Here is a 27,500-nt window from a genome sequence, read left to right as displayed (position 1 = left end):
GCATTTTTTCGCATTTACAGGTCACCTGGTTAGGGGTTGCACCGACTAGTCGACCTTAATGCTCTGTCATGACGCTTTAAGCTTGACGTCGACTAGTCACTGGCCTATAGAGGGCGCAACAGGATAGACAATTTCCTGACACAGGCTCTGTTCTGAACAGTTAAAAATGACAAATAAATGCAGAGCTCTCCACAAGACATGTTTGATTACCATCTGGATGCTCAAAACTGATCGGGAGAATGCACGCTTATTGTACACGTAAGTTAATCATCGCGCTAAACTGCGTGCTTCATTGCCGAAGATCGCGCGCGCCTCACACAAAACCATTCAGTAGCGCAGAAATGTTTTTTCAACGCTGTTCTGTGATTTATCAGAAAATAGCTTAGAAACTGAAACGTTCTAGCATGTATTTCTTGATAACTAAAACTCACAGCTTCACTATTAGTAGAGAGATGATGGCAGGTAGAATCACACACAATCACTCACTAATGCATTCATATCTTTATTGTGCTTCTTTATTTGTATCTTATTCAGAACGAGCAGAAATCGGTGAGAAATATAACGACCATAACTGATACTAAAGCTGTTATGTAGGACCGATAACCTTATGGGCAGCACTGTGTCATATGTCTTAGCTGTCCAGTGCACAAGAAGACCCGAGTTCGAGTCTCAGCTCGAGGCTCATGGTTATTTGTTTATTAATGACGTCATCAGCGACTAGTCGACGTCGACTCGACTTTCATCACATAAATGTCGACTTAAAAAAAATGGAAGTCGTTCAACCCCTACACCTGGTACACATTGCTGCAATAGCCTAGGCCTACATTTTTTTTATACATGTGTCTTTATTAGGAGAAAAATATGTAGCTTTAACAACTTCTTTTCTCATAATATTGAGATATATTGTAAAAATGATTTTTTTCTCCTAATAAGGACTAGGGATGGCTCGATACCACAATTCTGGCTTCGGTACGGTACCACAATCTAATACCGAAGTACCGATATTAAATCGATACCACACGGTCTGATATTAGCGCGGGTATATTGCACGCGAATGAGAACAATTATGCAAGTTTTGAGTTTATAAAGTGGGAAATCACCACAAATGTTTATTAGTAAATTAATTAGCAAAGCTTATCACATCAGATCAGTCATTTGAAAACTTTCTTGTGAGAAATAATTTCAGCAAAAATCTCTCAAAATTAGCAAATTGCTTCTGGGTTCAAAAGACGTCGCACTACACTAAAGCAATCTGCATAATCCGATTCAACATTTCACGCTCGTCTCGGGACGGAGAACGGAAATCATTTGAACATGCAAGAGATTTTATAGCATTTCGTAATAACAGGAGATATGAGCTCATACGACACACACACACACACACACACACACACACGCCTGTCACTTAGTCACGCTCGCACATTACAAATTAAGTTTCCTTAAACAGTCAAATACACAGAATTATGTACAAATGTCCGTCTTTAGTGAGTATTCACACACACACAGGCGGTTGTGTCTAACGCGAATGTAAATAGTGCAATAGTACGCGGGCAAATATTATGAGATCTAAATGTCATTGGTTGAAACGAACACTGGAGATTGTGATATTCGATCTTATGTTAGGCTATGTGTGTACGTTGATCAGTGTAAAAAGAAAATAAATGTCTAAATGAGATGGTTTGAGTGATCACTGACCTGTCGATCTCTTCAGAAGTCTTAAAGTCAGAATAGTGGCAGATGCTTCTTGGCTAGGTTTGATGGTTCTTCATCAGTTTTATAAGCAAAGTCATTACAAATGTCACTTCTACTCCTCTCTTTATTAATTCGTTTTGGGCATCTTGAATGAGATTCAACTGCTTTATCCATTTTGTTCGTCTGTTGTTGTCACATTTGCCGGTTGTTTCGGCTCAGTTTGTGTAGCGCGCTGCCATCTAGCGGTGAACTTCGGAACAGCAGCGTATACCGAAATGTGCCAAATCATGATATCGTACCGTTTTAAATAAAATATATACCGGTATTTTTCCAGTACCGGTATACCGCGCATCCCTAATAAGGACATATATTGTATATTGATGTGGACAAAATATGCTAACTAATTTATTGATGTATACAGTTCATAACAAATAGCCATCGTCTGAATACATTTTTTTTTTTTCAAAAACCTTTTGGGGCCATGGACATGATTAGCCTTAGTGGCGTAACTTTAATCAAGTAATAACGGACCCCGGTGCATACATATATCATATCTAGGCCTGTAATTAAGACATATATTCAAGAAATGTATTAAAAACAGAGACGCTATAGTGTCAGTCTTACTCAAAGGCCGCAGAAACAGGCTAGTCGTATCGTTACGCATGTCAATCCATTCCTGACGTTCTTGGCTTGCTTCTTATTTATTAAATATACAGGCAATTCGTTGATGAAACCTTGATTAAAATTAAAATACAATATATACAAAACGAAATTCACTTTAAAGAAAGACTTTCTACAAAACAAAATCATGTCTGACCCCACTCCATGTCTCCAGACATATTGCACATCTTAATGTAGCCTACCTTACTCATGCTGCTCACTTTTCAACATATGAAATTAAAAGAATTATATTATAGGCTAATATTTTAACATAGCCTAACTATGAAACTAAATAGGGTCCGGTTTCTTTAACCCATGGCTGACGAAGGAGTCTTCTGACGGATATTTTCCTTTATGACAGCGGATATAACTCAGAATACTCCGTCATTTTTTAGCCATACAGATAAGACGACATAATTATGAACTATAAACTGTCTACTTTCATTTGTGTACACTAACAATAACAACAAAGGCCTTGGATTCAGGGAACAGATTATTTTGCATGCACTCCAAACGCTGTCTTCATTTCAAAAATGTATTTTGTTTATTAAACGCAAAGTTTTTATTTTCAAAAGCATTTCTAAATTCTGTTCATATTTCTAACAAACAAAATTCCAAGCTAAAATAACGAAATAGCAAAAAAAACTTTGAGTTACCGCCATGCAAACTCAAACATTTTGCTCTTTTAATTTTAATTAATGCTTGAATAACATGCCTATGTCGCCTTCCATTAATAATAATGGCTAGTGCGGTGACTGGGATATGCATACCCCTTCCAACATACGAAAAATAAGTTTTAGTCGCATAACATCAGTTAATGGAAACGCCATCGTTTCGCAATAGTTTGTTTTTAGAAATTGTATAAATATCGCAAAGGTTTCGCGCAAATGTGTAATGGAAACGCTGCTAGTGATACAAACCGTAACGATGGTCAATCTCAGCAGAAAACGGCGTCTACTCCACGTGAGCAACAACCAAAAGTCTTAAAGTCTCATAGACGACTACAGTGAGTTAGGGCGGGGCTAAGAGACGTTCAGCCAATCACGACCAGAGGCGGGTATTATGCAAATAAGATATAAACCCACACAGTGTGACACTGAATTACAGTCGACTTGTTTCAATTCAGAATCACTTTGAATTGCGATCTTTGACACGTTGCAGACCTTTTACATGCACAAACCGCTCTATTACACACTACAGCAAAGGTAACATCCGAAAAAAGTATAATAGAAGCACTTTAAGACTTCATTTAGAAAGCAAATCTCACCTTGTTGTGGCTCTCGAAGTAAGACTCCTTCTCCAGTCGGTCCATCAGATACTCAAACGCTTCCTGAGGGATGGGCGCCACCCCATCAGAACGACGCCGGTCATTCATGATGTCCAGCCAGATGTAGTCTTCCTCATCTATATCGTACTCCACCTCTTCGTCCAGCTCCTCGGCAGACTTATCAATGTACCTGAGAGAGGAGAAGGAGACGTCAAACATCACTGCTATTCCCACTCAGATGCAAACACTCATGTGGAGTACAAAAATGTGAATGTGCAAGACTTCCAATTCATTGGACGCTATAGGTTAATAACTAGTGCTTATAATTGTGACAGTGCATTAAAATGTAAATATCAAGCAGCAGCTCAGAAGTGATTGACAGCGCTCTTTGCTCGCTTTGTATATAACCCATGCACACTTTGAATAAAAGCTTCACTTCTCATGCTACTGGTCACACACTGCAATGTTTCTGGACTGACAACCGTAATTAAATGCGGGACTGGATCGGAAAATGTGATGATTGACAGTTATATAACCATAGCAATGGACGGGACAAAAATATATCATGCAATCTAATAAACCTGCTGCCACTTGATCAATGTAATGTGTTTGCTTTCTGGTGCAACTTTTTGTGTCATTTTCATATTTTTATAATTCATAATTATATACTGGTACCTTCATGTAAATATGATTTTATATAGAGATGCACCGGTACTAAATGTCTATACTAACTGAAACCGACAGTGTGATTTTCTCAGGGAAAAACTCTCAGCAAACGCTATACAGGAACACAATTATTTACTACATTAGAGGTTAAAATTAATTTTTTTCGTGACATATTTCGTGATGTTAATTTAAAGTTTAAGTTTTTTTGTGCTATAACTTGTAATAAAGTGGAACTACACGTCAAAATAACAATTATTGTTTGAATTTCATAATATAAATGGACAGAATTTTAAACATAGTTTCTTATCAGAAGAAGCTCTTTGGGATTATTGGATGGAAGGCGCTACAAATTATGTTTAGTGTAGAGAAAAAACTGATACATGGAAACCCTAAAATATGGGCGAATCATCGTGTCCAACGGCATAATAGAGAAGAAAAAAAAGGCGAGCAAATTTCATTTCATGCTTGCTGACGGTATACCTTTTTTTCTAAGAATAGAATAGCAAAAATACGAACCGAAAACCGTGGTTAAAAACCGAGGTGTGTATTGAACCGTGGACTAACTGTATTGTTGCATCCCTAAAGCTGATCATACACAGGGCAACTTTTTGAGCAATGTTGTTGAAAGATGTAGCTGTGGGCTTTTTCCCATTGGGAATGGCTAACACATTTCTCTTTGGATATCCAGATAGAAATGTGTTACCCATTCTCAATGCACTGCAAAAAATGCTCTTCTTATTTAGTATTTTTTTCTTTTTTCCAGTCCAAAATCCTAAAAATTCTTAAATCAAGATGCATTTACTAGATCAGTAAAATGACAGAAGATATTTTTGCTTATTTTCTGGGGAAAAATATCTAAATGAAGTGAGTTTTTGCTTAAAACAAACAAAATGATCTGCCAATGGGGTGAGAAAAATAATCTTATTTCTGTTTGAGACGGAAACAAGAAACAAGATTTCAATCAGAAATAAGATGATTTTTCTCACCCCATTGGCTGATCATTTTGCCTGTTTAAGCAAAAAATTTAATTATATTTTCAATAAAACAAGAAAAAATATCGTATGTTGTTTTATTTATCTAGTAAATGCATCTTGATTTAAGAATTTTTTGATATTTAGATTATAAACAAGACAAAATGACTAAGTAAGAAGAGCATTTTTTGCAGTGTGGGAAAGGGCCCAAGCAACATCTTTCAGCAACATTGCTCAAAAAGTTGCCCTGTGTGTGATCAGCTTAACACATATGCATGTGTGTACAGCAGCTGTTTGGAGGTTGAACTCTACCTGTAGTAAGACATGGGTCGAGGAGGCGCGTCCGGTCTCTCTTGATCCAGCTCTCGAAACACCACTTCAGGCAGCTTTACGGCCGGCCCGGACGGGTTTGTGTGATGATGTGAGCTGCTGTCCTTCTTCTTCTCTTTGCTCTTGTGCTTGCCAGTTTTCTGAGTCCCTTTCTCCCCATTGGCTGCAGAACTGTCCAATCGGTCCTTGCCGATTCCCCCGGCGTCGCCTCCATTACACGTGCCTGAAGACGGAGGCTCCTCGGGGCCGCTATCTTCCTCCGAAACCACATCCAGGTTGTCGAAGATGCTAATGCGGTGAACCCGTCCGCGGATCTCCAGCTCCACCATTCGCTGCGCTTCGGCGTAGGTCATGGTCTCTCTGACGGGCGAATGGGAGCGCTCCGAACGTTCGGCAGGGCTTCCAGGGGTCGCCGCTTGCCCGGTAACCCCAGATCCGGTGCTGGAATCGGGGCCGTCGGCGGACCCCGGTAGGGAGGATCGTGGAGGCCGGCCCTTGCGCTTCTTCTGAGGGCTTCCCTGTGATGGAGCCGGGTTATCGTGGTCATAGTGGTAGAGATGGTACTCAATGCCACTGTAGCTTTTGTAGACTTTACGGCAGCTTTCCACCGGACACTCGTAGGGCGGTTTGGTCGCCCGCAGGTTGTGGCAAAACGTCTTGACGTCAAAGTCCAGCCCCATGCCGTCGATGCACACCGCAGCGTCCCGACTGGTCCGGCTTACATCTATGAGGAAGAAAATACACCACTTTAAATCAAATCAGGTTCATAGCCCGTTTCACAATTACATATTGTGCAGCTTCACAGGAAATGCTTGTTTTAATTAAAGGGTTAGTTCAGTGATAAATGTAAATTGTGTGATTAATTCCTCCTGTGGTTGGCCAGCCGTCAGACCTCCGCTCATCTTCACACACAGATGAAGATATTAGTGTTGAAATCCGATGGCTCAGAAAGGCCTTCATTGACACCAATGTCATTTCCTCTCTCAAGACCCATAAAGGCACTAAAGACGTCGTTACAAAGCCCATCTCACTACAGCGGCTCTACAATCATTGATGAAGAGGCCAGAATAGAGTTAGTGCGCAAAAAAACGAAATAACGACTTATATAGTGATGGGCTGATTTCAAAACACTGCTTCGAACCGTTTTGAGTCAGTGAATCGATTTGTGATTCGGATCGCGTGTCAAACTTGAATTCAAATCAAGTTCATAGCGCATTCAACACAATTGCATACTCTACAGCTTCACAGGAAATGCTTGTTTCAATTAAGAGAGATAAGTGTGATATATAATATAAACAGTACCGGTCAAAAGTTTGATATTTAAAGGTTTTCTGCTCGTTTTCTAATCAGGCCGATACCATAAAACATATCAGCCAATACCGATAATATTAAAAATGAACACATATTGGCCAATACCGATAATATTAAAAATGAACACATATTGGCCGATACCATTAAAAAACGAACAGATATTGGCCGATACGATAACATTAAAAACAAACACACATTGGCCGATACCGATAACATTAAAAACGAACACACATTGGTCGATACAATTAACATTAAAAAACGAACAGATATTGGCCGATACGATAACATTAAAAACAAACACACATTGGCCGATACGATAACATTAAAAACAAACACACATTGGCCGATACGATAACATTAAAAACAAACACACATTGGCCGATACGATAACATTAAAAACAAACACACATTGGCCGATACGATAACATTAAAAACAAACACACATTGGCCGATACGATAACATTAAAAACAAACACACATTGGCCGATACGATAACATTAAAAACAAACACACATTGGCCGATACGATAACATTAAAAACTAACACATATTGGCCGATACGATAACATTAAAAACAAACACACATTGGCCGATACGATAACATTAAAAACAAACACACATTGGCCGATACGATAACATTAAAAACTAACACATATTGGCCGATACCGATAACATTAAAAACTAACACATATTGGGCAATAACGATAACATTTAAAACGAACACATATTGGGCAATAACGATAACATTAAAAACAAACAAATATTGCCCGATACCGATAACATTAAAAACGAACACATATTGGTCGATACCGATAACATTAAAAACGAACACATATTGGGCGATACCGATAACATTAAAAACGAACACATATTGGTCGATACCGATAACATTAAAAACGAACACATATTGGGCGATACCGATAACATTAAAAACGAACACATATTGGTCGATACCGATAACATTAAAAACGAACACATATTGGGCGATACCGATAACATTAAAAACGAACACATATTGGGCAATACCGATAACATTAAAAACGAACACATATTGGGCAATACCGATAACATTAAAAACGAACACATATTGGGCGATACCGATAACATTAAAAACGAACACATATTGGCCGATACCGATAACATTAAAAACGAACACATATTGGGCAATACCGATAACATTAAAAACGAACACATATTGGGCGATACCGATAACATTAAAAACGAACACATATTGGGCAATACCGATAACATTAAAAACGAACACATATTGGGCAATACCGATAACATTAAAAACAAACACATATTGGCCGATACCGATAACATTAAAAACGAACACATATTGGGCAATACCGATAACATTAAAAACGAACACATATTGGGCGATACCGATAACATTAAAAACGAACACATATTGGTCGATACCGATAACATTAAAAACGAACACATATTGGGCGATACCGATAACATTAAAAACGAACACATATTGGTCGATACCGATAACATTAAAAACAAACACATATTGGGCGATACCGATAACATTAAAAACGAACACATATTGGGCGATACCGATAACATTAAAAACGAACACATATTGGCCGATACTGATACAGTGGCTGATATATCGTGCATCCCTAAAAATAAGTGCTTTTGATCACAAGTTTGCTATTAAAATGCACTCTAAAAATATGTTTTGTGGTTGTAAAATGAAACTGTCTAACAAGAACATATTAATTCAAAATGTTACTTGGCAATTCTGTGTATTTGCTGAAATGTAGCAGTAATTTCTGAGTGAAATGAGCAGAAACTACAGCCTGAAGTGACTGAAGTGACACTGTAACACGCATTTCCCTCCATTATGTTACTGTTGATTTCTGCAGCGTTACACATGATGTTACACTGTCTGAACTACAAAAAAATTCAAGCATTAAGCTTCACACACCTCCATCACGAAAAACTACTGAGATGTTACTACCATAGTTTCACATTTACCATGGTATTACATGTTACCATAGTAATATACAATGTATTTACATGATACTCTGGAAAAACTTCAAAGAATTTACCATGGTAAAGGTTCAAACACATGGTATCTCCATGATAGTTTGTGATAGCCACCTTTACATTGCAAACATGCCAAGTATAGAAATGTGCTAATGTGAAATATGAGTTTACACATGATCATTTTACTCACAATCAGATCTCTAACAGGTGAAAGTGTTTTGTCGTAAACACCAACTACTCCTGAGTCCACGGTGGATTTCACGCTCCCTCCGAGAACGAGGATTGACCCTGAGATGAGTTTAATTCACAACAGAAGAGTTTAAGCTGAATTAATAGATCCTTTATGAATTCTGATCATCACACTGAATAACACCAGGAACTGAAGCTAACGAACAAAGGGGCTATCGCGCGATTCGCGTCCGCACATTCACAAATCGCTTCACACGGGAACCCTCGTTTTTAAAAGTCTTTTGGGTACAATATTTCTAATTCGTACATACAATTACTCAACGCAGCTACTTGATAAAAATCCAATCAGAAATCTCCCTATGTCCGTGATTATTTTTTTCTGCTTCTCTCTGTACTGACGAATCAGCCGTCGGTGGTCACGTGGTTGCCCGCTGCGTCTGTCCATTATTAGTATGCAAGTAGAAAAACAAACAGTTCTGCCAGGAATATTGGACTAGTGCTGTAATATCTGGATTGTTTGTATATAATACAGCATATTGGCTCCAATTCATGGGCATTACAGCGGTAAAAACATGAGTGGATTGGGTGTGTAAACGCTTTGCATCGGGAATGTGTCGCATGAGCGCAATGGCGGCCGCAGACCTGCAGAGGGCGCCGCTTCCCCTACATCAATCACTTACTAGCAATAAACATGTTTACTTAAAGCAATAGTTCCCTCAAAATGCTGCCCATATTCTACAGGTTTGGAAAAAAATGAGGGTGAGTAAATGATCGACAGAAGTCGGCACAAGAGCAAATGTAGGGCCGGGCTTGATTTTGTCCGCGTGGATTAGATTGGATGGTTGCATGGTTGTGGTTTGCTATTGGTCGATCTCATGTGAGTGACAGGTCGCCCCGCCCTCGCGCCGGTAGACACGTCAACAGGGATGAGAAGATATTTTGATTCCATATTTCACAATGTACTTTGCATGGTTCGTTTTCATATGCTCTCATTTATTTACTAAATCGAGCTTATTCCAGCAAACACAAAACGTTTTTACAACGTTCCACAACGTTGTATTCTGGTTGCAATTAGGTAATGTTGTAGTACAACGTTTTAAAGACGTTTTAAAAACGTTTTTTAAAATAGAAAAATAATGTTACCAAAATAAAACGTTTTAAAAACGTTGTGAAAATACCAACCTGGGACGTTTTCTTTAAGTAGTCAAAAAAAACGTAAATATCACGTTTGTTTACTACGAAAACAAAACTAGACCAAACTACAACTTTTGGGAGACGTTTTATTCAGGTGTTAAAATAACGTTATCTGCACGTTGGAAAAAAAACGTTTTAAAAACGTTGTGAAAATACCAACCTGGGACGTTTTCTTTAAGTAGTCAAAAAAACGTAAATATCACGTTTGTCTACTACGAAAACTAAACTAGACCAAACTACAACCTTTGGTAGACGTTTTATCCAGGTGTTAAAATAACGTGATCTGAACGTTGGAATAAAACGTTTTAAAAACGTCACGGTAGTACCAAAATACAACCATATGCCAAACCTCCAACGGTAGGCTACGTTCTGTTTGTGAAAAATATACACAGAATATAAACAGAACGTGACAGTAACATTTTAACATCAACGATTCAGTGACTGATCGAGTAACAGATGAGGCTGATGCAGAGCTGAGCATTCTATATCAATGTTGTGAATATACTTTAAGGTGCTCATTTAACTGATAGAATAGCTATATTAGAGTATTATATTATATTATATTATATTATATTATATTATATTATATTATATTATACAAGCTTTCATTCTCATTCCATTTAAAGTTTTACGTAGGCATAGGCTGCAGTTTCCACTTAAACGGTGGCCTACTTAACTATCGGGATATTATACTTCAGTATAAAAATATGTATTCATGTAAACGCAACACTGCACAAATTACACATGACGTGTTTAACGTGCGTGCGTGTTGAACATTCGAGTCGCTTTTAAACAAACTGGAGCGGATGGAATTACCATGGAAACGGGGCAGCTCGTCTGACAACAAGCAGCAAAGCTCCGTCTGTCACTGTTGTTTTCACTAATTTCAGGTAAGTTTAGTCCCTAATATTACACATATAATACATACAACTGTTCTTGACACTTTCTAACACGCTTCTGTTGAATATTTACTGTAAAGAAATGGTTTAGTGTCTTCGGAAAAAGTCCGTTAGCGTCTTAACTGTTAGGCTAATTGAGAGGTAACGTTAGGCTAACTATAGCCCTCGAGCTCTTATTTATGAAAGTTGGGCTTTTAATTCCATATTATGTGTAGATAAGAGGTTTTGTTAATGTTTTGCTGGCTATTTGTCAATGGTTGAATGAAAGGAACGTTAATTTAAGTATTTAACCAAACAGTTTGCACTTTACGTGACTCGGTGACGTCACTCACATGCGCTATTTCAAACATAATAATAATAATAATAATAGATTTTATTTATAATGCACTTTTCATTCCGAAGAATCTCAAAGTGCAACAAAGGGGGGGGGGGGGATAACAACAAAAAATGAATAACAAGTAAAAATATAGAATACTACAAACAATCAACCAACACAGAAAACAGAACAGAAAACAGAGCTGATGGTGAACAGAAACAGAGCTGATGGTGAACAGAAAACAGCTGATGGTGGAAGTCTCTGTTAGCTCCGCAGCACACTGTGGTCCACTCCATGTTTCAGATTTCTCCCAGCGGCAGTGTCCCGATGACATCGCCGAGGCAGGACAGCTGAAGACCAGATGATGGGTCTTCATGACGATTCAAACGATGGGGATCGCCGCAGCACCATGCAGGAGGCAGAACATTTTTTCGGGCACTTCTGTGGACACACCGGGGTCGGCGCAGAAGTCCAAGCCGCTCCACGGCCGCAATGCAGGACGGAACAGCGGCGCAGCCAAGAAGCGGTACATCCCAACATCATGCCGGACGCCGATTACGATGGCCCAGATGACGCTAGCCCGGTGCAAACTTCAGCCACCATGCAGCTTAAGCCCAAGGGGGACCACCAGTGAGCAGTCGCGACGAGAAACATCAAATGTCCACCAAACCAGAACCAACCGCAGCAATTCAAACGTAAACATTAGAAGCGGTGGAAAACGGCGAAACGACGAACAACGTCCTCTCAGTGGCTGCCAGCAATCAGCAACAGTCCCAATTGTAGCTCTGACTGTTAGACTAGTCACAAACATAAGGAAATAAAATAAAATCTAAATCTAATAGTACATTAACATGATCATTTGTGGGTGGAGAAGCGGCGAACAGACGACGCCAGCGTCCTCTCCCCACGTTGCCTAGCAACCAAACATGTTTGATCTTTCATAGTAAACAAGTATTGACCACGTATATAACCATGCATCTGTAAAACCTAAACGTAAATTCTGGTATCTTACGATATTATATATTGTATATATCCTGTATATTAATCTTTTTTGTTTTTGTTTTTTTTGCTGCATTTTCACCTATGCACTAGTTTATTTATTTCTAATAAACCTACCTGAGTGACATTGTATAGTTTACCACTTATTGTTGGCTCTGTGACAAATTGTTTATGTTCCTAGATTGTGATGGCTGTCCAGCACTATGAACCATCTGACTTGTAAGTAAAACATACATACATACATACATACATACATACATACATACATACATACATACATACAACCATACATACATTCCTGTGTGTATATGTTGATCATTCTAGCAAATTAAATGGTTAAATGTTCATTAATTAACTCTGAGATCAACTTTGCAGATGCAGTTCATGTGTGCATATGTATAGGGAGACAGTAGATACTGAAATCATCACGAGTGTCTGGCGTGCTTCGGTTTAAGTAGTAGTAGTTATTTACATACTATAGACATGGCAGAACAAAGACTTCAGATTTCAGTTCCAGTCTTTTTGAGCTTTAATATTCAGACACTAGTCTGTATCAATATCTGATTCATTGTGGAGCCCTTATTTTGATTTATACATAAAGAATATTTCCAAATTCTGTAACGTTCTGCTTAATACAGTAAATTCCATTTGTGACTGGATTCTGTGATTTCATCCATGTTTGGCTCTACGTGGTGTTTGCAGTATTAAAGAGAGGTAGTTTTGAGAGTGAATTATTGTTGTGTTATAAATTTGTTACCATTAGTATAAGAAGGGTAAGACTAAAAGACTAAATTTCAGTCCGGCAGAATTTTCTGCACACTTCACCACTGAGGCCAGATGAGCATTGTGAATGTATGAACCTCACATTATATTTATAACAATCCTTGTTGATGTTTGAATTGTATTTCAGGGCAGTTTGTGAAGACGGATAAACAAGAGATGTTGTGAAAACCAGGACAGAAGTCGGTTCCAGATCCACCTTCCAGACCAGACTTCTGTCTCATATGGATTGCTGTCTAATGGTGTATTATATGTTCTCTGCAGAATTAGGTGCATGCAGATATTACTCAGGAACACGACTAAACTTTGTTTGCTATAATACATCTATTTAGTGTACCAATGTGAAACAGACTAAAACACTTGACTGTTTCTCAAAATCAGGTATGCCAATATTATAAAATATTATTTATTGAACAATAATAGAGACAGAGTGTATTTAGGCCACGCCCACACCGGGGAGGAAACATTCCAACGCTCTCCATTGATTTTGTGTTGCGTGAAGCGGTCACCTCGTCTTTTTTTACTTATAACAAAAACGGCAATGTCTAAAAGCTCATATGTGACGAGGTGTGCAGCACACAAGGTAAAAAACACATAACTAAGTTTTTATAAGCTGTCGACCCCAAAAAACAAGCGTTTAAGGACAAAAGTGGATACAGGCAATAAGACGTGAAGCTTCAGCAAGAAGAATGGGTCAATTTTGGGATCCTGACACTCCATATGCCTACGTGTGTATTGCTTTTTATATTGTGTGAATAAATACAATGACTGACAAATGTTGTGTGTAGTATAAATTATTAGTACTACATATGTTTATGTAGTTTAATAAAATGGGAAACAAACAGAGGTAAGGCCTACAGGTAAGGTGAAATGTAAAAAGCGTTATTAATAAGCTGAATATTAAGATTGACAGAAATATTATAACGTGTGATTAGCCTTGACAAATTATACAGAGATCTAAAAAGACCACGATATATTTTTCTTACTGTAGTTATAATATTGTTTTTATATTAAAGATAACAGTAAAAACAAAAAAAACATTTTGATCACAGCATGTGTGAAGTGAAGAACCAGTTTGAATGTGGTACGTTTCTACAACGTTGGAAGGAGATGGACGTGGTAGGTGACAAAAACGTTATAAACACATTTTTGCAATGTTGGAAGGAGAGGATATGGTAAGGTGATAAAAAACGTTATAAATATGTTTCAGCAACGTTGTAAGTAGACGCGGTAACGTGATAAAGACGTTTCTGCAACGTTACAAGGAGACGTGGCAACGTGATAAAGACGTTATAAGAACGTTTCTGCAACGTTGTGAAAAAAACCCGACATCTGTCGTATTAAATACGTCGGATAAAAACGTTATCGCGACCTTTTCACAACATGAAAAAAACGTTTTTACAACGTTGCTGTGTTTGCTGGGTATAATATAAAATGTTTAAATTATTACATACAAAGGCATTGTTATGAGATACCAACTAACACAAGAACGTTCCCATTAAGTTTTGAAAGAGTTATTTCTTCATTTATTTTGTTGATGTTAATATAAAATTCAATTGTATCATTTCACAGACATTATGGGAATGTTTCGTTTGAATGTAGACACCTTTGTATATAAAAAAAAAAAAAAAAACACACACACACACAAAAAAAACATCAGACGTCCAACTATGACATTTTTTAAAGTTCCATGAACAATGTAAAAATTATTATTAATGTTTTGAATTTATTCATGTTTTGAGAACATTTTTAAGATACCTAATAAAGAACATAAAGAACGTTTGTTTATAAATTTGAGAGCACCTTGCCAGAATGTTCACTAAAATTCATAATTTTTAACTTTTTTATCAAGCTTATCAACTCTTTTTTTTTTAATCTCATATATAGTGTAGCTTTTCATGTCATCCTCATTGCTGGGCAACGGATTACATGCATTCTGGATTAATCAGATTTTTTTTTAAATAAAAACTTGTAATTATATTGTTTTTTTTTTTTTTACTAATACTCAGAATAATAATCAGAATACTTTTTCTTTCACTTTTTTATTACATGATTACAGTAAAAATGGCAGCAAATTATTATTATTACATGGTTTTAAAGCTATTTTTATCCAATGTTTTGGCCCTCAAACATCTTCAAATGCACATGTTTACACCCGGGGAATCAAAATGTTCTCGCCCCCCCATAGCAAACTCTTTTTTTACTTTAGGAAACCCTGCGTGCGGCCCAGATGGTGTATGGAGGTTTAGTACACCTACTTTATGCACACGAGTGAATGCTCATTGCTCAGCTGCAAAAACATGTTCGAAAACTCAAAAAAAAAAAAAATTAAATAAATTAAAATATTATTCGGTCGTGTTTTTTTGGGGAGAGGGGGGGTACAAACATGTAATATTATGTTAATTTATATTATATATTACATGACACACACATATATTTTATTTATTATGTGTGTGTGTGTGTGTGTGTGTGTGTGTGTGTGTGTGTGTGTGTGTGTGTGTGTGTGTGTGTGTGTGTGTGCGTGTGTCCACAACATTGATTCCGGCCCCCTTTGAAAATAGAATATATAATTATATAATTATAAAATGATATAATTTTATAAAAATAGATTTTATGCACTAATTGCAATATCGTATCGCATATCGAATAACGCATTGTTTAACAAGATATTGCATATCACATTTTTCTTAAATATGAGGCTATGTTGAGGCTTGTTAGTGGTATTAATTAGTGATTTAATTTCACTTACGCTATGACCCATACACTCGCGTTATAAGCTAATCCGTTTCTAGAGATAAAACTCTTCACATTCGATTTTCATGAAAACGCATCTCAGAGAACGATCAACTTGCTAACCATTTGTTTATTACCTCTAGGGTCATTTTTCACTGCAGCTGTCCTTTAAAAGAGGCAAATTGTGCCGTTTGTCTGCTGTCTGTTAGCTTCTCGTCACCTCAGCTCCACCCATGTCTTGTCTCTTTGCCCATTCTCAGTCATTCGGGAGTGATGCGAAACCAAAGTCACTTCAGTTTTGGCTTCAAGAGAAACTCCAGGAGGACGGCAACGGCCGACTTTACGCTTCAAAACGGCTCTTCAGGATCCCACGGGTAAAGTCACGGACACTCCAGCCATATTTTTTTACAGTCTGGTGCTGACAGGTGGAGGAGACGTGTAGAAAAACAGATATTTTGGGTGCATTTAATGTCTCAAATACACAAATATTGACAATTTGTTAACATGATGTAACGGTATTTACCAGAGCTGGGCAGTAACTAAGTACATTTACTCGAGTCCTGTACTTAAGTTCACTTTTTGAGTATCTGTAAACTTCTGACTTTAACTTCACTCCATCTGAAAGACAAATATCGTCCTCTTTACTCCACTACATTTCTATCAAGGTCCTCGAAGTGGAAAGTCGTTTCTGTCGCAGCTCTGAAAGTCAGTGATGATTTTTTTCTTCTTTAAAAGGTGTTTGGGTTTTTGCAGAAAGCCTTTCAGGAATCACTCTTGTAGAGTCTCGTGAAGTTCAATGATTTCACAGCATTTATTAAACACTGATTTATAGTTTAGAGCAAAATGACGGAAGAAGACGGATGTCCAAATGCTCATTTAGTGGAGGATTCACATAAACAAAGTTGATTCTGTCTTCAGTGAAGGTGAACAGTGTGAGAATATCAGATGTGTATCAGTGTATTGGATCCGTGCATTCGGCCTTAAAGTGACAGCAGCTTTATAAAGAGCTTTGTAACTTTTCTACAAGTATTTAAATGAGTTTAAGTTAGTCGTCTGCTAGTGTGTCAGATGGAGCGTCACTGACTGGCTTAAACCATGATGGCATAATGTGCATTTATACAACTATATTACAATAATGCGGCGACATAAAGAAGGAAATTTACTTTACTTTATATAAAAATATTTTTTACAACTTTCTCTTGTAACGAAGTAATATTTGATCAGCAGTACTTTTACTTTTACTCAAGTAATGAAGTTGTGTAGTTTGTCCACCTCTGGTATTTTCGTCTGGCTCATTGCGCCCTCTATTGGCCAGCTGAGCTTAGTGACCGCCCCTGTCTTAAAAACCGGATAATTGTCTGAATTGTGGAAGATAATTAAAATAAAAAAATAAAAAAATAAAAATGTTGTGTGCAAAAAACCTCTTTAACATTAAGGATAATTACATAACATATATATTTTTAAATAAATACATTTCATGAGCTCTTTAAAAAACTATTTCCAAAAAAGGAACTGCTGAAAGATAGATTTAGACTTATCTTCACGGGGAAGAGATTGAGAATGAAGTGTGGAGAATACATCATGTCACTTGTATTCAGTAGCCTAAAGGGACAATTTGTACGCACTGGTCATGACTTTTTATGTCAGAATTAATATTTACAAACATGTTTTGGACTTCCACAGAGAAGAGAAGAAACACAAAGACTCCTTTTAGCATCCAGTGTGTCATATGATGCTCATGGTACATGATCCTGAGGGAAATTATGAACAAACTCAGTCATACACAAACAAACTCAGTCATTGTTTGACGACTTCTGGTCGTCTCGATTATAGTTATTTTAAAATATCGATTAATTAAAAAAAAAGATATTAATATCAGTTATTCCAAATATTATTCCACCCTCAAGTTGTCCCACTGAATCGTCGAAAAGAATCGACTCAATCGAACGATTCGTTTGCTGCTCGGACAAATAGTGTCTGTGGAGAAATGCAGCTGGTTCCAGAAAACCATTCGAGAGACGGACAAGGGGAAGATGGATCGACATATCTAAGGGGAAAACATATCTAACAGGTGTCACTTCAACATATAAAGTCGGAGCAAGTCGCAGACGATGCGAGGAATCAGCGCGAGCGGTCAGTGATTATCTTTCCTCATTCACACTGAAGATAAAGTGTCAGTGAGCGTTGAATCTGGTTTATTGCTCTCGCTGTTCAAGTGTGTGAGGTTTCTGATACAGTTCCTTAGGATGAACAAAAACAGACATGCATCGAGCTGTGAAGCTCATGTGGACAACAGCTCAGGTCATTTAGATCATAGATGGGTTATCTCTGACTTCTGACTGCACTGCTCGGATCTCTTCCAGATGAGACATGAGTGTTTTTGGGAGACATCTGAGAAGTAGCCAATCTTTGCTATCAGTTTACTATTATTGTTTTCCAGAGATGATGAAGAAGATCTGGTTTGAGATGTTTGCGCTCTTCTTTGTGCAAAGCTTGCTGTATTTGTGTGGCATACAGTGATGTCTGCATTTCTTTCATAAAGTGCACAAGCAACAGGTACCACAAGAAAGTAACCTCTTATATCATAGATGGAAAAGATAATTTACAGCCTATACAGGCAATTTACTGCACTGTAAAAATATATTGTTGGTTTAACTTAAAAAAGTAAGTAACCTGGTTGCCTTACAATTTTGAGTTTATTGAAATTAAAAATTTGAGTTGATACAATGAAGGAAATTGGTTTAATAAATAGAAACTCTAAATATTATTGTATCTGAACCACATAAAATGTTTTGATGAATCATGAAAATAGCACTATTTGGCATGTTTCACTGTGTAATCGCAAATAAAACACACAATGTGCTTACAAAATCTTTTAATAATATTTTAATAAAGGTTGTCGATTCTCAAAAAATGTTCACTGTATTAACTCAAATTTGTATTTTTAATGAACTCAAAATTTTAAGGCATCCAGAGCCCCTTTCACACTGCGATTCCGGCAAATACACGGATAATGCGACCCGGCATTTGTTTCCGGGCCGCTAGATTTGGTCCATTCACACTGCCAGTGAAATACCGTAATATGTGCGCTTTCACACACAACCCGTAACGGTCCCGGGTCGAGCTTACACGTGACATCCGGATGTGACGTATAACGGCGAGCGATCTCCGCTTCAGCGCGGATAGTAAGGAGCTCCGTGGTCTCGACTTGTGTCCAGTTTGCGCTCATTTCTGCTTGTTTAATTTTAGTTTCTTTTGTATACGAACACTCTCTGCGTTTAAAACACCGACGAGCTCTTCTGGCACTGCAGGGTTGTGTTATTGAAAAAACAAGCTCTAGGAGTCGCACGATAACTACGCACACATTGCGGCATTAGTTTCGGCTTTTGTTCACACAGCGCTCGTCCCGGGTCGAATACCGCAATGTTACTCGGTCCCCGACCCGGGTTCAGTTCGGTAATCAATCCCGGGACGTGGTTGCTTTCACACAGAAGGCGACCCGGCAATGCTCCGGGAATATTACGGGTCCGACTTTCATACACCGACCAGCTCTACTCTCGTGACTTCATCATCCCTCTCTCTTTCATTCGTCTGTTTGAGTCATCCCTCCGTTCTGTTCCTCTTTCATGCTCATCATCTCTTTTCTGCAAAAACACTGCAGGCTTTGTTCGTCCCTTTCTTTCATCATCAATTCTTTCTTCACAACGCCCTTTTTGTCCGTTTCTTTCACTTCATAAACTTACTATGGAGATTTTGTGGAAAACGGTTATGGGGAGAACAGAAGCAAGCAGAAATAACAACAGATAAGCGGATAGATAGATAGATAGATAGATAGATAGATAGATAGATAGATAGATAGATAGATAGATAGATAGATAGATAGATAGATAGATAGATAGATAGATAGATAGATGGATGGATGGATGGATGGATGGATGGATGGATGGATGGACGAATAGATGATAAATAGACGGATGTATGGATAGACGGATGGACGGACAGACGGATTGATTGATAAATGGACTGAAAGATGGATGGATGATGAATAGATGGGTGGATGGATGGATGGATGGATGGATGGACGGATGGGTGGATGGATGGACAGATGGGTGGATGGATGATGAATAGATGGGTGGATGGATGGATGGATGGATAGATGGGTGGATGGACGGATGGGTGGATGATGGACGGTTGGGTGGATGGATGGACAGATGAGTGGATGGATGGATGGACGGATGGGTGGATGATGGACGGTTGGGTGGATGGATGGACAGATGGGTGGATGGATGGATGGACGGATGGGTGGATGATGGACGGATGGGTGGATGGATAGATGGATGGGTGGATGGACGGATGTGTGGATGCGTGGATGGGTGGATGGACAGATGGGTGGATGGATGGGTGGATGGACGGATGGGTGGATGGATGGACAGATGGGTGGATGGAGGATGGATGGATGGGTGGATGGATGATGGATGGGTGGATGGATGGACGGATGGGTGGATGGATGGGTGGATGGATGGGTGGATGGATGATGGATGGGTGAATGGACGGATGGGTGGATGGATGGACAGATGGATGGGTGGATGGACGGATGGATGGGTGGATGGAAGGATGGGTGGATGGGTGGATGGACAGTTGGGTGGATGGACAGATGGGTGGATGGATGGACGGATGGGTGGATGGGTGGATGGATGGATGGGTGGATGGATGGACAGATGGGTGGATGGATGGATGGAGGATGGGTGGATGGGTGGGTGGATGGATTGATGGATAGAGCGCGTCACTCAGATATACAGCACTATAGAGGAGAAGAGAGTAGCTGAACTTCCCCTTCAGACGTTATAAAGGTCTCCAAACCAGGAGAGAGGGAGAGAGAGAGAGAGAGAGAGAGAGAGAGAGAGAGAGAGAGAGAGAGAGAGAGAGAGAGAGAGAGAGAGAGAGCAATGAACCAGGAGTGGGATTTAAAATAGATGGCTGTGTCTGTATTATAAATTAATGTCCTGTGAGTGAGTTTGAGGATTGTTGAGGAGGCTTTAGAAGTGCTGACAGGAATTTGTGTGTGTGTGTGTGTGTGTGTGTGTGTGTGTGTGTGTGTGTGTGTGTGTTCGGCCACTAGAGTGCATCATCTGTCAGTCCAATCTCTGAACCATATACAGTACAGTCAAGATTTCACCGTGCGTGTGTGTGTGTGTTAATTGTGTTCTATCTTTAGTTCTGGTGTGTGTGATGAGTGAATGAGCAGCATGACTACACACACACACACACACACACACACACACACACACACACACACACACACACACACACACACACTGTTTGTGTGTTCTAGCTGGAGTTCAGATGTTGCTCCGTCTGCAGATGTGTGTGTGTGTGTGTGTGTGTGTGTGTGTGTGTGTGTGTGTGTGTGTGTTTGCCATATAAGGAGAAACTGAGTGTGAAATCTGCAGATGTGATGCTGTGTGACTGAGACACGAGACAAGTGTGTTTTATGGCCCGTCGGGTTGTCATGACTACAGACCTGCACTTTGTCCACATGTATTATGAAGCTAAACATGATTAATCAGAGCGTGTGTGTGTGTGTGTGTGTGTGTGAGAGAGAGAGAGTGTGTGTGAGAGTGTGTGAGAGAGCGTGTGTGTGAGAGAGCGAGTTTGTGTGTGTGAGAGTGTGTTTAAGAGAGTGTGAGAGAGAGTGTGTGTGAGAGTGTGTTTAAGAGAGTGTGTGAGAGAGTGTGTTTGAGAGTGTGTGAGTGTGTGAGAGAGTGTGTGAGTGTGTGTGAGAGTGTGTGAGTGTGTGTGAGTGTGTGTGAGAGTGTGTGAGAGAGTGTGTGTGAGAGTGTGTGAGTGTGTGTGTGTTTGTGTGTGTGAGAGAGTGTTTAAGAGAATGTGTGAGAGAGTGTGTGAGAGTATGTGAGTGTGTGTGTGTTTGTGTGTGTGTGTGGGAGAGAGTGTGTGTGAGAGAGAGAGTGTGTGTCTGTGTGTGTGTGAGAGAGAGAGAGAGAGAGAGAGAGAGAGAGAGAGAGAGAGAGTGTGTGTGTGTGTGTGTGTGTGTGTGAGCCTGTTTATGTGGTTTATGAGGACACAAATTTGTATAACTACATGGGTATTACACTATAAAGGTGGTTTATGAGGACATATCAAATGTCCTCATAATTCAAATGGCCTTAAAAACATACTAAATGATGTTTTTTTGAGAAAGTAAAAATGCAGAATGTTTCCTGTGATGGGTAGGTTTAGGGGCAGTGTGTGTGTGTGTGTGTGTGTGTGTGTGTGTGTGTGCTTGTTTTTGTGACATATCAGGACAAAAATGTGTATAATAACATGTGTATGACACAGGTATTACAGAAAATGGTGACATATCAGGACATTACCCCATGTCCCCACTTTTCAAAATGCTTATAAATCATACAGGAGGAGTTTTTTTTTAAAAAGTAAAAATGCAGAATGTTTCCTGTGATGGGTAGGTTTAGGGGCAGGGGCAGTGTAAGGGGATAGAAAATACGGTTTGTACAGTATAAAACCCATTACGCCTATGGAATGTCCCCACAATTCACAAAAACAAACATGTGTGTGTGTGTGTGTGTGTGATAAGTGTAAGGGGATAGACAATACGGTTTGTACAGTATAAAAACCATTACGGCTATGGAGAGTCCCTGTAAACCACATAGACCAACATGTGTGTGTGTGTGTGTGTGTGTGTGTGTGTGTGTGTGTGTGTGTGTGTGTGTGTGTGTGTGTGTGTGTGTGTGTGTGTGTGTGTGAGACACTCATGTTAGTCCAGGATTATTGAGAGCGGCGTCAGTGAAGGGGCTTCACCCCGATCCTCTCAGCTCATGATGATGGAGAAATAAACACCTCCTCCTCTTCTCACAGTAATCCACTGATCATGCAGAATTACTGCCCATCTGGGTCAGAGCGGGACAGAAGCCCACCACACACACACACACACACACACACACACACACACACACACACTATCAGACGTTTCACAAATGCAGAAAAACGTGCAAGCATTCCCCTAATCTGTTAGCAGTGTGTGTGTTGACGTGCCGGGAGAATGTGTGTCGATCCGCTTCTTCTGCCTGTCCTCTGATGAAGAGAAATGGGTTAATGAGTTCACATCAACACACACACACTATTGTCTGCTTTAGCATAACCGGGTTAAAGGGTTAGTTCATTCCTCCTGTGGTTGGCCAGCCGTCAGACCTCCGCTCATCTTCACACACAGATGAAGATATTAGTGTTGAAATCCGATGGCTCAGAAAGGCCTTCATTGACACCAATGTCATTTCCTCTCTCAAGACCCATAAAGGCACTAAAGACGTCGTTACAAAGCCCATCTCACTACAGCGGCTCTACAATCATTGATGAAGAGGCCAGAATAGAGTTAGTGCGCAAAAACACTAAATAACGACTTATATAGTGATGGCCGATTTCAGAACAAAGCTTCGAACCGTTATGAGTCAGTTCATGATTCGGATCGTGAGTCAAACTGCTGAAATCATGAGACTCTGGCGATCCGAATCATGAATCGATTCACTGACTCATAACGGTTCGAAGCTTTGTTTAGAATTTTTTTTTTCATTTTTGGGTGAACTGACCCTTTAAGGCCGATTATGGTCTGGTGCTCCTGAGCAAACACTCAAACCCTGTCGAACCGTCAGCCGCTGCTGCTCAGCACTCACTCAGATCTATTATGAATTAAAAGCACATCTGAGTGAAATATTCATGGTGTGTTTGTGCCCCTCCTCTGGGGCGCTGCGTTTAGTTTCAGATGGCCACGTGTGTGTGTGTGTGTGTGACTATAACATGGGATTAAGTGGGGAAAAGGCATGTCTGGACACTAGGGTGGGGCAAAAGTTTTTTTTTTTTTTTTTTTTTAAAGCTACACTGTGTAACTTTTTTAGTTTATTCTCAGCTAAAAACACTCAGTTCTTTCAAAAATATATGTGCTCATTAATGTATATTTACTTCTTTCAAGTAATAAAGTATTCTGGTAAGTTTATAATTTGCCATTGAAAACACATACGGGTGAGGGGTTCGAATGCCGGTCGCCATGTTGCTCCTCCATCTTGAAAGTACAGTAGCCAAAGAGGGACATACCCGTAAATTCAAGCTTCACCTTTCGCGTTTAAACACTCGATGGCACCATGTCGAATGTGAAGAGGGGGATTGCCGTGTTAATCTTGGACTAAAGTTCCTGTTAGTTCCTGTCTCTATGAAGCCCCTCCTTCTGAAGCACACTGTGTTCTGATTGGTCGGCTGGAGCAGTGTGTTGTGATTGGTGTTTGGGAAATGCCCCGGCCCTTACCATAACCAGTTTCAACACACTACTAACCAACTCAACCAGGCTCCGCCCCTTTATTCTGCGCATTAATTATTATAATGAGGAATATTGTGAGGTGTCGGTTCCTGAAGACACTCAAGACGGAGGCGTTTCAGGAGTTATTTTCCCCTATATCCATTTATATTTTTTTGTTTTTATTTTTTGGACTCCCTTTTAATGGTTAAGTGACATGTTTAGTAATCAAAAACCATTAATTTAAATCATTGCAATCATTCATAATTTATTAAAAATTTACACAAAAATTACATGTTTAGGGCAGTCAATATCTCAATATCTGTTACATTTAATTAATTATTTATTTGGTAACAGTTTAGAATAGTTAACTACATTAGTTACCATGAAATAATGATGAACTGCACTAATAAAGCATTTATTAATCTTTGTTAATGTTAACATTTACTAATACATTATTATAATCTTGTTAACATTAGTTAATGCTCTGTGAACTAACAGGAACAGCTGGATTTATAATAACTAACATTAACAAAGATGAACAAATACAGTAACACATGCACTGCTCATGGTTAGTTCCTGTTAGTTAATACATTAACTAATGTTAACTAATGACCATTATTATAAAGTCTTAACATTTATTTTATTATATATATATATATATATATATATATATATATATATATATATATATATATATATATATATATATATATATATATATAAATGTTTTCTTTTTCTTTCTTTTTTTTAACCAAATTCTGTGTTTTCTGGATTACATTTTAATGGTTTAATTTAAATGTAAATAATCAAATAGCATGTGTAATTAATTAAATTAATGAAAATAACAATGTATTTTTTATGCAATTTCTATGAAATGTTTATTCCCCCCACAAAATCTGTGTTGTATATTTTCTAGTAATCAAATGAAGATTATTTAATTAATCTTTTAATCATGAAATTAAAAACACTTGTTTTGCCTAAATTGCCTGTGCAAGCGAAACATCGATGCATAACAATTAATTTACAGAATAAAATTAGAACTGAATTTTGTGCTTTTGCAGAGCTTTTTCTAGCGGCAGCATTACACACTAAAGACAGGTGGAACAAACGTCATTGGTGTTATAGGGTTACCTAACCCTAACCCTTAAATAAATAGGGTTGAATACACACACACACACACACACACACACACACACACACTACATCTGAGTATTTGTTTTTCTAGAGCATCTTTTGATATAATTGTGTTTCCTCATATTTTCAATTTATGAGGAACAAACACACAGAACTATTGCAGTGAGGAAGCGAATGGTTGACCATCGTCTTAAATATGAATCTGATGACTTCATGGTGCCAGTCTTTCTCCCGGTCAGACCACGGATGATCTCCCTGACAGACGCTTCAATGATTCGTTCACTCAGGAGAGTAAACTCTGGCATTATGCTCTCGCCCTCGTGTCGTTAAAACTCTTATTTTATCTTATCTCTTATTAAAATCTGCTGGTTTTGTTTTCACCCAGTTCCTGATTCCACTTTCAAACACGTGATGTTTTGAAAGTGATGCCTACATTTTCTGTCCGATTGCATTTTTTTCAGTAACAAACTGGTTTAAATGCATAAAAACATAAAACAAGCCATTTGAATGAAAGCGCGTAGACCTTGTTAGACGTTTTATTGTTGCTTTTTGTAATGATTACAACTGATTTTTGCTTGGGGCAAAGCAGAAAAGTTGCCGTGTGGCGTTCTGCACCTCTAATGAGTTAAATCTGAAGTTTTATACGGCAGAATAACTGATGTTCGTCAATTCCTAAAGCCTGTGCAATATGTCCATTACAATTAAACATTTGCACTACATGATGATGTATTACTGTAAAGATGAAAACGTGAGAGATTTAATTACTCCAATTATGGCAAAAGTTTGTTTAAAGCTCCACTGTGTGATATTTTCCCCATCTAGCGGTGTAAAGGTTTATGACCATCCAGTGAATATTAGTTTCTGTTCCTCTCAATTCTGATTTCGTTTTAACTCCTACGGTGGCTGATTTAGTCCAAGATTAACACGGCAATCCCCCTCTTCACATTCGACACGGTGCCATCGAGTGTTAAACGTGAAAGGTGAAGCTTGAATTTACGGGTATGTCCCTCTTTGGCTACTGTACTTTCAAGATGGAGGAGCAACATGGCGACCGGCATTCGAACCCCTCACCCGTATGTGTTTTCAATGGCAAATTATAAACTTACCAGAATACTTTATTACTTGAAAGAAGTAAATATACATTAATGAGCACATATATTTTTGAAAGAACTAAGTGTTTTTAGCTAAGAATAAACTAAAAAAGTTACACAGTGTAGCTTTAACAAAATCGCCAATGTAGTCATAAGTTTGTCACGGGACTCGAACTGCGTCAAAAACGCAGTCAACTTATCATTAAAGCAGTTTTCACTCCAGCTATCACATAGTGTGTGAGGTTATTAATGTACAAACCTGATTCCAAAAAGTTAGGATACTGTACAAATTGTGAATAAAAACAGAATGCAATGATGTGAAAGTTTCACGTTTCAATATTCAGAATGCAACATAGATGACATATCAAATGATTAAACTGAGACAACGTATCATTTTAAAGGAAAATTAAGTTGATTTTAAATTTCATGGCATCAACACATCTCAAAAAAGTTTGGGCAAGGCCATGTTTATCGCTGTGTGTCATCCCCTCTTCTTTTTATATCAGTCTGCAAACGTCTGGGGACTGAGGAGACGAGAGGCTCAAGTTTAGGAATAGGAATGTTGTCCCATTCTTGTCTAACACAGGCTTCTAGCTGCTCAACTGTCTTAGGTCTTCTTTATCGCATCTTCCTCTTTATGATGCGCCAAATGTTTTCTAATGGTGAAAGATCTGGACTGCAGGCTGGACATTTCAGTGCCGGATCCTTCTTCTACGCAGCCATGATGTTGTAATTGATGCAGTATGTGGTCTGGCATTGTCATGTTGGAGAATGTCTTCCCTGAAAGAGACGCCGTCTGGATGGAGCATATGTTGCTCTAGAACTTGGATACACCTTTCAGCATTGATGGCCTTTCCAGATGTGTAAGCTGCCCATGCCACACACACTCATGAACCCCAGACCATCAGAGATCAGCTTCTGAACTGAGCGCTGAGAACAACTTGGGTTGTCCTTGTCCTTGTGTAA

At 38.7% G+C, this 27,500-nt stretch overlaps 3 protein-coding genes and 1 long non-coding RNA gene across 5 annotated transcripts in view; 3 read left to right on the top strand and 1 right to left on the bottom strand.

The window, feature by feature from the left end:
* Positions 1-9,681, bottom strand: part of brpf1 (bromodomain and PHD finger containing, 1) — a 74,897-nt gene extending 65,216 nt beyond the window's left edge. The window contains exons 1-3 of the mRNA XM_067412925.1: positions 9,088-9,681; positions 5,569-6,310; positions 3,620-3,809 (exon numbers count right to left, since the gene is read on the bottom strand). Coding sequence (XP_067269026.1) covers positions 3,620-3,809; positions 5,569-6,266 — 888 coding nt within the window. The 5' untranslated portion in view covers positions 6,267-6,310; positions 9,088-9,681. The remainder of the gene's footprint in view (positions 1-3,619; positions 3,810-5,568; positions 6,311-9,087) is intronic.
* The window catches only part of LOC137038398 (sushi domain-containing protein 3), a 152,493-nt gene that overhangs the window by 34,250 nt on the left and 90,743 nt on the right, over positions 1-27,500 (top strand). The window lies entirely within an intron of this gene.
* On the top strand, positions 10,695-13,998 carry LOC137037993 (uncharacterized). Its single transcript, XR_010897340.1, has 3 exons — positions 10,695-11,170; positions 12,676-12,713; positions 13,405-13,998. It is a non-coding gene; the product is annotated as an uncharacterized lncRNA (long non-coding RNA).
* fgd (faciogenital dysplasia) overlaps positions 17,987-27,500 on the top strand; it is a 72,265-nt gene continuing 62,751 nt past the window's right edge. Inside the window, exon 1 of one of the 2 annotated variants that reach the window (XM_067412922.1) lies at positions 17,987-18,140. In XM_067412922.1, coding sequence (XP_067269023.1) covers positions 18,119-18,140 — 22 coding nt within the window. In that variant the 5' untranslated portion in view covers positions 17,987-18,118. The remainder of the gene's footprint in view (positions 18,141-27,500) is intronic. The other variant, XM_067412921.1, reaches the window with a different exon arrangement.

Source organism: Pseudorasbora parva, chromosome 13, assembly GCF_024679245.1.
Source record: "Pseudorasbora parva isolate DD20220531a chromosome 13, ASM2467924v1, whole genome shotgun sequence".
NCBI classification, from domain to species: Eukaryota; Metazoa; Chordata; class Actinopteri; order Cypriniformes; family Gobionidae; genus Pseudorasbora; species Pseudorasbora parva.
This window is presented reverse-complemented; position numbering and strand designations above follow the sequence as displayed.